General features: G+C 39.7%; 1 protein-coding gene across 1 annotated transcript in view; it reads right to left on the bottom strand.

Moving 5' to 3' along the window:
• Positions 1–7990, bottom strand: part of LHX5 (LIM homeobox 5) — a 45959-nt gene extending 37969 nt beyond the window's left edge. The window contains exons 1-2 of the mRNA XM_077280875.1: positions 7581–7990; positions 3077–3300 (exon numbers count right to left, since the gene is read on the bottom strand). Of these exons, the coding sequence (XP_077136990.1) occupies positions 3077–3300; positions 7581–7753 (397 nt within the window). The 5' untranslated portion in view covers positions 7754–7990. The remainder of the gene's footprint in view (positions 1–3076; positions 3301–7580) is intronic.
• Positions 7991–13421: the final 5431 nt, after the last annotated feature.

Below are 13421 nucleotides of genomic sequence, written 5' to 3' on the forward strand. Positions count from 1 at the left end.
AGGAAAGAATGACAAAACAAAACTTCACATGTGACCTTGAGGCTTCATTGTGTTTTTTTTCTAGTGTATGGTTTTCTTGTTAGATTGATCAGTGCACAATAGAAAAGAAAGGACTCCAACACATTAATCTGCCAGCACAAGAAGCAATGTTAACATAATATGCCCACTGAATTAGTGAAGGCACATTCGTGCCTTAGGTTCTGCTCACATGTCTGTTTCTCTTTTTCATTTGTTGGTTCAGATAAATGGAATTATCAGAGGGGCTCATTTGTTTTTTAATGGGTCCATCTCACATCCTTTTGTTGTTTATTTTTGGAAATCATGCTGAACTTATTTATTTAATTGTAAAAATAAAAAGAAAATTAGTGTGACCCCCATACAAAGCCTCATTCAGACATTTGTGACTCATGCATATGATCTATCAGTGTTTTTCATGGACAGGATATGTCCCCAGTGTAATCTGTGGGGCTGTTCGCATGCCTTTTTTTTTTTGCAGACCGTATGGTCATAATAAAATCACTGAGACACGTCTGTTTTTTGAGTCACAGATCCATTTTTCACAATGTCATCTGTTTGCAATCCGTGTACTGTCCTTGATTAACAATGTAATGTATAAGAGAAACTTTATCGTTTATTTATTTTTTCATACGAGCAAATCACTGATGAAACTCTGATGGCAAAATCTGACGCATGGACCAAATACTGATGAAAATTGGATCAAAAATATGGATGAAAATTACATAAGAGAAAAAACACTGACATCTGAATGAGGTCTTCCAGAAGGGTCCCCTCTGTTTCGGTTTGAAACAGGAATGCAAGGGATCCTTATCCTGCTTATCCGCTCTGTTTATCTACTCTACACGGAACGGTCAAGTGGAAAATATAATCTGACAAGTGAACGGAGTCTACAACTTGTCCCAAACGTTGCTTTGGTAGGATATCATAGTATCATAAATGTTAGAATAAATATTTTCTGATTAGACAATAGTCTATTGCAATCTGAAGTTCAGGAGACTTTAGGCAGGTGAAAAAAATAATAAACAAGGTTCATATATATGATATAAAATGTCCATTGGAATGTATGAAATTCCATAAAGTTGATAAAGGAGTATCCCCAAAGAGCAAATAACAGTGTTCATACTATACTAAGGACAATACAATATTCAATACTTATAGCTGTTTTCTTGATCCAGTGATAAACCATAGTTAATAAGGACTAATGTCATAATTATGGGGAGGGAGCCAGAATAGTGTGCACTGAAACGAACACAATAAAGTACTGGCCAATAGTGAACAGGGCACCTTCAGGGTGCATGGGGAAAGGGGCACTCACGTAGAATGAAAGGCTGGGCACTACACCTCTTTAGGGGATATTTGTGGTCCTGGCTAGTTAACAAAAGCAGGTGTGTCTGGCAGTAGTGGTTATGTTCAGACTATAGCTACTGCTTCAGGTCCACCCACAGGCTGGCAACCAGGGAAGGGGAGGGCGAGTGTTTGTGTATCTCGGTGCTCTGTCTGAGATTAGCAAATCATGACCTCTATTAAGGGCTCATGTAAAAGCGTTAGAATTGGGGGTGGGAGGTGGGGGAGGAGGAGAGGGGCATGCAGTCTGCTACATACAGCAATGTACAGGTTGGCTATCTATCCATCCATCTCATATCTATTTATTCTATCACATATCTATCCATCTCATATCTATTCTGTCATCTCATATCTATCTATCTATGTATCTATCTATCTATCTATCCATCTATCTATCCATCCATCTATCTCATATCTATTCTATCACATATCTATCTATCTATTCTATCTATCCCTTATCTATCTATCTATCTATCTATCTATCTATCTATCCCATAACTATCCCATATCTATCTATCTATCTATCTATCTATCTATCTATCTATCTATCTATCTATCTATCTATTCTATCTATCCCTTATCTATCTATCTATCTATCTATCTATCTATCTATATATCTATCTATCCCATAACTATCCCATATCTATCTATCTATCTATCTATCTATCTATCTATCTATCTATCTATCTATCTATCTATCGATATATCCATCCATCTCATATCTATTTATTCTATCACATATCTATCCATCTCATATCTATTCTATCATATCATATCTATCTATCTATCTATGTATCTATCTATCTATCCATCTATCTATCCATCCATCTATCTCATATCTATTCTATCACATATCTATCTATTCTATCTATCCCTTATCTATCTATCTATCTATCTATCTATCTATCTATCTATCTATCTATCCCATAACTATCCCATATCTATCTATCTATCTATCTATCTATCTATCTATCTATCTATCTATCCCATATCTATCTATCTATCTATTCTATCTATTCCATATCTATCTATCTATCCCATATTTATCTATCTATCCCATATCTATCTATCTATCCATCCATCTATCTCATATCTATCTATCTATCTATCTATCTATCTATCTATCTATCTATCTATCTATCTATCTATCTATATTATTGGAAGCCATTGGACCATTGGTTTGGGAAGCGCTGCACAACAATTGTGGTAATATCAGATACTGTTCCAATTTTGATCTCTATCTATCTATCTATTCTATCTATCCCATATCTATCTATCCATCCATCTCATATCTATTTATTCTATCTATATTTCTGTAATATATATACATCAATATATATAAATAAATAAATAAATAAATATATAGAGAGATATATTCTATGTATTATCTATTTATCTGTTGTCTATCTGTCTATGTATCTTTGTATCACATTTATTATATATATCTATATATTATTTATCTATCCCATATCTATCTATCTATCTATCTATCTATCTATCTATCTATCTATCTATCTATCTATCTATCTATATCTATCTATCTATCTATCTAATATCTATCTATCTATCTATATCTATCTATCTATCTATCTATCTAATATATCCATCTGTGTCTCTTCCAAACACTCCTGACTCTGCTCATCAGATATGTGTCACAAGGCAAAAGCAATGACATCATGGCTACCTAAGGTGACGTCACGGCGCCTGGTCTCACCTGAGTTGAGGCTGCTCTCTTTCAGGCTGCTGGCGCTGACATAATCCTCCTTGCAGACAAATTTGTTCTCGTCTATGATGTAGAGTTCCTCCCCAGTAGACAGCTGCTTGTTACACACCATACAGGTAAAACAATTCAAGTGGAAAACTTTGTTCCTGGCTTTCCTCACCAGGTCGCTGGGAGAGATTCCAAGAGAGCACCCTGCACATTTCGTCCCGAATTTCCTAGAGAGAAAAAAAAAGAACACGCCGTAATCTCAGACAGAAAGATATCCAGAAATCGCGACACTGCAGAGGAAGTTGTGGCGATCTTCGTGCGATCTTCGTGCGATCATTGTGTCTCCTCCAGCCATGTTATGTCATGCTCATTAATAGAGAAACGACAGGACGGCGGGAGCCCAGTGTGAGCGGAGGGGAGCACAGCATGGCCGAGATCTGCTGCAGCCAGACATCCCCCATTCCCCGCGGAGTGGGGTCTTCAGCTGGGGCCCGGAGCACAGAGATAACACACTATATACTCGGACATTATATGGATATATATAATACTATGTGTCAGAATCCCATTCCTGGCAGCAGTGGTGATTGGCTCTGCCAGGCATCTGTCCCATCATATGGGGTGTTCACAATATATTTTCCTGAAATATTATATTATTCTTCCTGAAATATTATATTTTCCTGACATCATTACTAGACTATATTATTTTTAATGCCTTATGCTCCTTTTAGCCCTAAAGGAAGCTCTAACCGATCCCCAGTTATACTAGTTCTATATATTTGCTTTATGTCCAGTTATGTTATTTGCCGCTGGAAACTTATGATTTCATCCTGAACGTATTCATATTCCCACTGCTAATGAAAATAAATGAATGATAACAAATATAATAAAGCAGAATATAGGTAATGACAAGAGGGAGGAATGATATCGTGCAGGGGAGAGATGTGAGCACTGGATGTGGGACCTGACAGATCTGCTCTTCATCGCCCCGGCCGGAAACATTGCCCGACCATTTCTACAAATTATGATTTATTTTAGGTCATAACAGAATAAACTACACATAAATCAATCTATCTATCTACCTATCTATCTCTCATATATATCAATAATATTAAGAATAAACATAATAAAATAATAATAATCTTTATTTATATAGCGCCAACATATTCCGCAGCGCTTTACAATTCAACAGTTCATATACAACGGATCTATCTATCTATCTATCTATCTATCTATCTATCTATCTATCTATCTATCTATCCATCCATCTATCCCATATCTATCTATCTATCTATCTATCTATCTATCTATCTATCTATCTATCTATCTATCTATCTATCTATCTATCCATCTATCTATCTATCTATCCCATATCTATCCCCTATCTATCTATCTATCCCCTATCTATCTATCTATCTATCTATCTATCTATCTATCTATCTATCTATCTATCTATCTATCTATCTCTCTATTATCCATCTATCTCATATCTATCTATTTAGATTGTGGGTATTGCATACAAATATTTGAACATGTTTATGTGGGTGTATATGTGTAAAGGGATAAAGAAGCAGACAATATCTACCTACTAAAATAATATATTTTGCATGAATATGTTATATGTCAACACAATTTGAAGTAAACTACAAGACCAACATATTATTAAAATAATACATACACGAGAAAAATAATTCCATATATAGGACAATCCCAGTATAATATTCTATGTGGGGCCGATTTGCGGTTGTTTCTCACAAAAGCTTTGTAGATATTTTTATTTATCCATCAATAAGTAAATAGTATGCTCACATCACTTGGAAATTAGAATATCAAGCTACTGTAAAACCTAATTCCGACGAAATTGTGAAAAAGATCGAATAAAACCATTTTAGGACTAAATTTAAATTAACAATTATTTCCTGAGCAATGCGATTGTCCCTGCGATAACGCAAATTATTGCCCCATGCAAATTATACAAATTACATATATATAAAGTGTGTGTGTATGATGTGTATGTGTATGTATATATATATATAGTGTGTGTGTGTGTGTGTGTGTGTGTGTGTGTATGTGTGTATGTATATATATATATATATATATATATATATATATATATATATATATATATATAGTGTGTGTGTGTATGATGTGTATGTGTGTATGTATATATATATATATCTATATATATATACATATATATAGATGTGTATATATATATATATACACATACAGGCATGATAATGCTAATAATGCATGTTAAGCCCTGACCATCTCTGTGTGAGGAGGCTAAGGCTGTGTTCACCTGAGGCTTCTTGTGACTTTGATTTAGTGTCTGTAATACAGGTCATAAGTCATGGTTGCCTTATCCAGAAAAATAATTAGCTCACCTGCACCTTATCAAAAATCATTAAATGCTTCTAAATAGTTTTCACATTAGTTGGGAGGGGACTTTGAGGAACTGTTCATTTGTTTCATGATAGGGAAAGGGGGGGGGGGGGGGGAGCGAATTGCCCAATTAACCCCTTCCTCAGATAGCTTTCAAAACTTTCCGTCAATCAAGTTGCCAAAATCAGAACAACACTGTAAAGGTGAGCTGGAGATCCAGGAGTACAATACCCATTCATTCCAGGCTCGTTTAGCTCAGTGACATTATATGGCGTAACATGGAAGTAATAGACTGGAATTTTACATGAAAAAGAAATATCCAGATGTGAAAAAGTGAGGGATCTGCGATCCTGGAACACTAATACTGATGGGCTGCCCCTATGGCCAATTATGCCTTAGGAAAGATGGAAAGATCACACTATGTAACGCAAGGAATATTTATTTAAGTTTTTCATTGAAGATATATATGTGTGTGTGTGTGTGTGTGTGTGTGTGTGTGTGTGTGTGTGTGTGTGTGTGTGTGTGTGTGTGTGTGTGTGTGTGCGTGCGTGTGCAACTATATATTCATACACACACACACCTATATATATACAGTATATATATATACACATAAATATAAGCACACGCACATATATGCACATACAGGCACACATATGCATACACACACATATATTTATTCCTTCACACGTATATATATATATATATATATATATATATATACATATATATATATATATATATATATATATATATATATTTATATACAGAATTATATACCCTCTCACTCAATCACACACACACATATAAAAACACACATATATATGCACACACAGACAGACATATATATATATTCTCATACACAAAAACATATATATACACATATATATATATATGTGCATACATAAATAAATACACACACACATATATATATATATATATATATATATATATACATTCGCACACACAAACATACAAATATATATATTTACGTACACATACAGTGAATTTATATTGTATTAAATGTATATGTGTGTACAAAATATTGAGGGATATTCACAATTATTATTAGCATTATCACAGTTATCAGCATTCGGTTTCTCATTTGCCCACATGTGTGATGCACTAATGTTGCCTGAGTTTATTTTCATTTTAAGAACATGTTAAGGAAAGTCCGTTTAAAATCCAAAGTATATTAACCATTTCAGTGCGCAGAAAACTGCCATTTACAATGTTTTATTTGGGATTTGGTATCTGTAAATGTGAACTACATGTCTTTTATTCTTGTACAGTTAAACTTGTATATGAATAGATAAATAAAGATGCAAACAAACAAGTAAATAGCGTGTTAAACTAATAATAAGAAAGATAGATGAATAGGTAGATATATAGATTTACAGACAGAATGCCTTATGTTATTTAGTATGTCTGCTAAATATACACACAGTATTTGCAGATAGAGGACCCGCTGCCGCTAATGCCCGGCTTCTGTGCACGGCTCTTCTGCCCTAATATCCGACGCTGGGCACCTCTCCTCTGCCCTAATACCCGACTCTGGACACTGCTCTTCTGCCCTAATATCCGACGCTGGGCACCTCTCCTCTGCCCTAATACCCGACTCTGGACACTGCTCTTCTGCCCTAATATCCGACGCTGGGCACCTCTCCTCTGCCCTAATATCCGACGCTGGACACTGCTCCTCTGCCCTAATACCCGACGCTGGACACTGCTCCTCTGCCCTAATACCCGACTCTGGGCACAGCTCCTCTGCCCTAATACCCGACTCTGGGCACAGCTCCTCTGCCCTAATACCCGACGCTGGGCACTGCTCCTCTGCCCTAATACCCGACTCTGGGCACAGCTCCTCTGCCCTAATACCCGACGCTCGACACTGCTCCTCTGCCCTAATACCCGACTCTGGGCACAGCTCCTCTGCCCTAATACCCGACGCTGGACACTGCTCCTCTGCCCTAATACCCGACTCTGGGCACAGCTCCTCTGCCCTAATACCCGACTCCTGGGCAGTCTCTGCCCTAATACCCGACTCCTGGGCAGTCTCTGCCCTAATACCCGACTCCTGGACAGTCTCTGCCCTAATACCCGACTCCTGGGCACACTCTGCTCTTACCTGAAGAAGTCTGTCTTGCAGTAGAGCTTGCCCTCCCTGGAGAAGCACTTCTCGGTGAGGTTACACTTGCAGTCGCAGCACTGGACGCATTTGACGTGCCAAGCCCGGTCCAGCACATTGAGGAGGAAGCGATCCAGGATGGGCCTCTCGCAGCCAGCGCAATGGACCATCATGATTCACCCAGAACACCTAGACCTGGCTCCAGATAAATCCACATACACCCGGCTCCTCAGTGCCACTCCTGTGCCCGCATGTGACAGCTGGCAGTGCCCAGGATACAAGTGCTCCCTTATGTCCTCCTCATTGGTCCAGTGTCCTCCTCGCCGGGCACAGGCTGCTGGATGTGCACAGATCCTAGATGACACTTTCTCCAACTCCACCTCTATGCCCCATAACCAGCTTTGTGTGCCAAGCCTGGCAGTTCGCGCATCCTTATTCAGATTTGGTGACGTCCACCGGCACGTTTGCCTCTAGCAGCCAATCGGGGCTCAGTAGCTATGGTTACCAGTTAATTTATATCAGGACTACACTGGCTGGAGACTGGTCCCTGGCACTGGGCAGGGTGGGATGGCTGGGCACTGCTAGGAGTCCTGCCACATGGGTATATAGCAGCGAGCTGTATGGGCACAAATGGCCGAGCAGCCTCCATGGGGGGCTCTGCACAGTGGGCTGTGGCAGCAGCTTTACATCACAATCACACAATGAGCTCTGCATTTGTTTAGGAGTGTATGGAGAGTAAATGGCCAGTGCAGCGGCAATGGAGCCCAGAGCCATGGCACTGGGACAATGCAGGGACCCTGCTCCCTCACTGTCCGCCCCTCTTTGTCATGCAGAAAAGAAGACTTGCCAGTTTGATTCCAGCTTCCCCTCCACCCACAGGACAACTTTGTCCAAACTCCATACCGCTAGTATAGGGCAGTCCTGGGAGGAGAAACAGCTTGTAATGGAGTCACAGAGGAGAGGAGCCGCTAAGTGTCCGGCTAATACGCCCTGTATTTATATTAGTGTTTGGGATGGAAAGAGACCCCCGCAGTGATCCCCTCCTACTGTCCTTTTGACTTGTAAAACCAGGATTAGTCAAAAATTCCAGGCCCCCCTGTCTGCTTTGTACCTTTCCAATAGCCAGTGTGTAACCCTTTGAGTACTGGACTAACGCATCAGGAGTTAAAACGATACAGTATGAAAGTGAGCAATGCACGTAGGATGCAATGGGGCCAAGCTAAACTCGTGCTCTAACATGGGTGTCTGGTGGTGGGCACATCTGGAGAGCACAACACCAAAAGTGGAGCGATGGTCGTCTATTCTGGGTGAACACAGGACACTTTTTCACTCATTCTACTGGAGTGCTTCCATTGCAATATATATATATATATATAGCATCAATGAATATTAAACAGGATTATTATTTGAACATTTGATTTGGATGTTAGCTGATCACTCGGATCTGTATGGTGGCAATTGGAATTAGTTGTGTAATAGTATCAAAAGTAATTTAGTAATCTGCGCTGTACATAATAAAATAGATACAAAACTTAAGTCCATAATATATATGTGTGTGTGTGTATACACAGGAGTTTATGTATATATATATCTATATATATACAGTATCTATAGGACACACACACACACACACACACACACACACACACACACACACACACACACACACACACACACACACACACACACACACACACACACACCCTAAATGCCTAAATATATATATATATATATCCACAGACACACATCTAGTGTTGGTGTAATTGTCACGTATAATTCCCTGTGTGGCTGTGAGCTGCAGCTCCTCTCTGCATGCAATCATCTTATCACAGGCTGGCCCTGGTTAGATTGGCTTTATGTCACACATTATTTATTTTGACTGGTAATGTGGGAAATACATCTGTAGTCACCCTTGAGTGGGTAATGGGGATCTGCAGGCTGCTGATAACAGTGGCAGCTCTGCCTCTTGCTAACCCATTCAGTGCCAGTGCTGGGGGTTGTGGCTCCCAGGAGAGTAGACAGCTTAGCTGGAGGGGTGATGGTGGGTGCAATGCTGTGTCTCAGGACAGGAGTGCTTCAATGAGCCCTAATGTCCATAGACTGCTAGCAGAGGGGGAAGCTGTCCAGCATTGAGTTCTTCCATCCCAGCATCTCCCCGGCCATATAATATATACAGGAGATCTAGTGTAGGCACAAAACACTTTTTATTTAAAAAGTTGAGTTCATCGAGGAAAAGCCTTGAACTGCTCGGCGGCACAGCCTGTTATGATTGTCACAGGAGTTGAAATGAATATGTTATGACTTCACACCTTACCTCCCATATGTCATGTCATGTTTAGTCTGGTCTAGGAGCTCTGTCTCTGACACTGAGAGAGTGAGAACTGCTCTATCTATCTATCTATCTATCTATCTATCTATCTATCTATCTATCTATCTATCTAATATCTATCTATCTATCTATCTATCTAATATCTATCTATCTATCTATCTATCTATCTATCTATCTATCTATCTATCTATCTATTATCCAGAAAAATGAAGGCAGCACTCCAATAGAAAAAATAAAAGTGGTTTATTGGCCCATGTGCGACGTTTTAGTACAGGATGTGGACCTTTCTCAAGCTTGAGAAAGGTCCACATCCTAGACTGAAACGTCACACATGGGCCAATAAACCACTTTTATTTTTTCTATTGGAGTGCTGCCTTCATTTTTCTGGATAATAGCATGAGGTTTGGTATATACCTGGAAGGATTTTTTGCACCCTTTGTTTTCTTTTGGTGCTGCTTTTTTGTTTTCTTTATCTATCTATCTATCTATCTATCTATCTATCTATCTATCTATCTATCTATCTATCTATCTATCTATCTCTATCTAACATCTATCTATCTAAAAAAACAGAAAAATTGGAGGCAGCACACCGTCTTGTAGTGAAAAGGAGCTATTTAATCAGCCCAGAAAGCGACGTTTCGGTCCCAACAGGAACCTTTCTCCTTGCTTTCTGGGCTGATTAAATAGCTCCTTTTCACTACAAAACGGTGTGCTGCCTCCAATTTTTCAGGTTTTTTATAATTGATTTTTGGTATTTGCCTGGGGGAGCTCTGCACCCAAACTCTTTCTTTGTGCTGCTCTAATTTTCTTTCTCCTATCTATCTATCTATCTATCTATCTATCTATCTATCTATCTATCTATCTATCTATCTATCTATCTAATATTTAATATCTGTCTATCTCTCTAATATCTATCTATCTATCTATCTATCTATCTATCTATCTATCTATCTATCTATCTATCTATCTATCTATCTACAGGTCCGAAGAAATCTATGTTTCTATTTTAATTGGGAAAGCATATGTAAAAAGACACAGTCACATGGAGCCAAGGTTTGCTAGATTAAGGCTGCCTTCACACTAGTAGTATTTGGTTAATATTTTACATCAGTATTTGTAAGCCAAAACCAGGAGAGGAACAATCAGAGGAAAAGTAGAATAGAAACACGTCACCACTTCTGCATTTATCACCCACTCCTGGTTTTGGCTTACAAATACTGAAGTAAAATACTGACCAAATACTCAAATACTGCTAGTGTGATGGCAGCCTAATGTTTATATACTAAGGCTGGGTTCACATTACGTTAAAGCAGCCCATTCAACACATGCGTTAAACGGGCTGCGTTAACGCAAGTGCCGACATGCCATTGCGCTAGCGGTGATGGACAAGGAAACGCTGCAGCCCGCGTCTGAGGGTCCGTCACTCTATGACGGCACATCACTAGCGCACGCCCATTTTGGGCGTGCGCTAGCAATGTGCCCGAAATAGTGCTTTATGGCAGCGTTAACCGACTGCGTGACACCGTGTTATGCGGCGGTGTAACGCAGTCCATCTAACAGACTGCTTAAATGTAATGCGAACCCAGCCTAAGGCCCAGATTTATCAGTTTTCACCAGAATTTTGGCAAAAAACTGAAGATTATGGTATTTTGCATTTAAATGTTAGCTCTGCCAACTTTCTGTAAATAGGTGGAGATTATCTGAGAGGGGGGTATGTCCAAGGGTAGCTGACAAATTCATTAGTATTTACCCCAGAAAACTAGCCAAAATGATAATTTACTAAATGGCAGTCATTTAATAGCCAGTTTTACACAAACAGACCGCCCTTAACAATGTACACTGAATGATCTGTAATAGCTCATCCTGTGCACATAGGCTTCCATTGTTCTTGGCTGTGCAAGTCCTGTTTAGACAGGATAATGAACTTCTAAGAACGATGATCTAATTTCACACAATACCCCAAAAATGGAGTGGACAAATTTGCTGGCACCATTCCAAAATCGTGGGTAAACAACTTTGTTTCAAGCATGTGATGCACATTCAAACTCCCCTGTGGCAAGTAACAGGTGTGGGAAATATGAAAATTACACCTAATAATAATAATAATAATAATTTTATTTATATAGCGCCAACATATTCCGCAGCGCTTTACAACTTATAGAGGGGACTTATACAGACAATAGACATTACAGCATAACAGAAATCACAGTTCAAAACAGATACCAGTAGGAATGAGGGCCCTGCTCGCAAGCTTACAATCTATGAGGAAAAGGGGAGACACGAGAGGTGGATGGTAACAATTGCTTTAGTTATTTGGACCAGCCATAGTGTAAGGCTCGGGTGTTCATGTAAAGCTGCATGAACCAGTTAACTACCTAAGTATGTAACAGTACAGACACAGAGGCTATTAACTGCATAAAGTGTATGAGAACATGATGGAGGAACGTGATTATGTTGTTGTTTTTTTATTAATAGGCCACACAGGGATAATTAGGTTAATGCGTTGAGGCGGTAGGCCAATCTGAACAAATGAGTTTTTAGGGCACGCTTAAAACTGTGGGGATTGGGGATTAATTGTATTAACCTAGGTAGTGCATTCCAAAGAATCGGCGCCGCACGTGTAAAGTCTTGGAGACGGGAGTGGGAGGTTCTGATTATTGAGGATGCTAACCTGAGGTCATTAGCAGAGCGGAGGGCACGGGTAGGTTGGTAGACTGAGACCAGAGAGGAGATGTAGGGTGGTGCTGAGCCATGGAGTGCTTTGTGGATGAGGGTAGTAGTTTTGTACTGGATTCTGGATTGGATGGGTAGCCAGTGTAATGACTGGCACAAGGTAGAGGCATCGGTGTAACGGTTGGCGAGGAATATGATCCTGGCAGCAGCATTCAGGACAGATTGGAGCGGGGAGAGTCTGGTAAAAGGTAGGCCAATTAGTAGAGAGTTACAATAGTCCAGACGAGAATGAATAAGTGAGACAGTAAGAGTTTTTGCAGAGTCGAAAGTAAGAAAAGGGCGAATTCTGGAAATGTTTTTGAGATGCAGATAAGAAGAGCGAGCCAGTGATCGGATGTGGGGGGTGAATGAAAGCTCGGAATCAAGGATGACTCCAAGGCAGCGGGCATGTTGCTTTGGAGTAATGGTGGAACCGCACACAGAGATGGCAATGTCGGGCAAAGGTAGGTTTGTAGAGGGAGAGAACACGAGGAGTTCAGTTTTTGACAGGTTCAGTTTCAGATAGAGGGAGGACATGATGTTAGAGACAGCGGTAAGACAATCACTGGTGTTTTCTAAAAAGGTCGGCGTGATAACAGGAGAAGAGGTATATAATTGGGTGTCGTCAGCATAGAGATGGTACTGGAAACCAAATCTACTGATTGTTTGTCCAATAGGGGCAGTATACAAAGAGAAGAGGAGGGGGCCTAGGACTGATCCTTGAGGAACCCCAACAGTAAGGGGAAGGTGAGAGGAGGAGGAACCAGCAAAACAAACAGTGAAGGATCGGCCAGAGAGAT

Source organism: Ranitomeya variabilis, chromosome 1 (assembly GCF_051348905.1).
Source record: "Ranitomeya variabilis isolate aRanVar5 chromosome 1, aRanVar5.hap1, whole genome shotgun sequence".
In the NCBI taxonomy this organism is placed as follows: Eukaryota; Metazoa; Chordata; class Amphibia; order Anura; family Dendrobatidae; genus Ranitomeya; species Ranitomeya variabilis.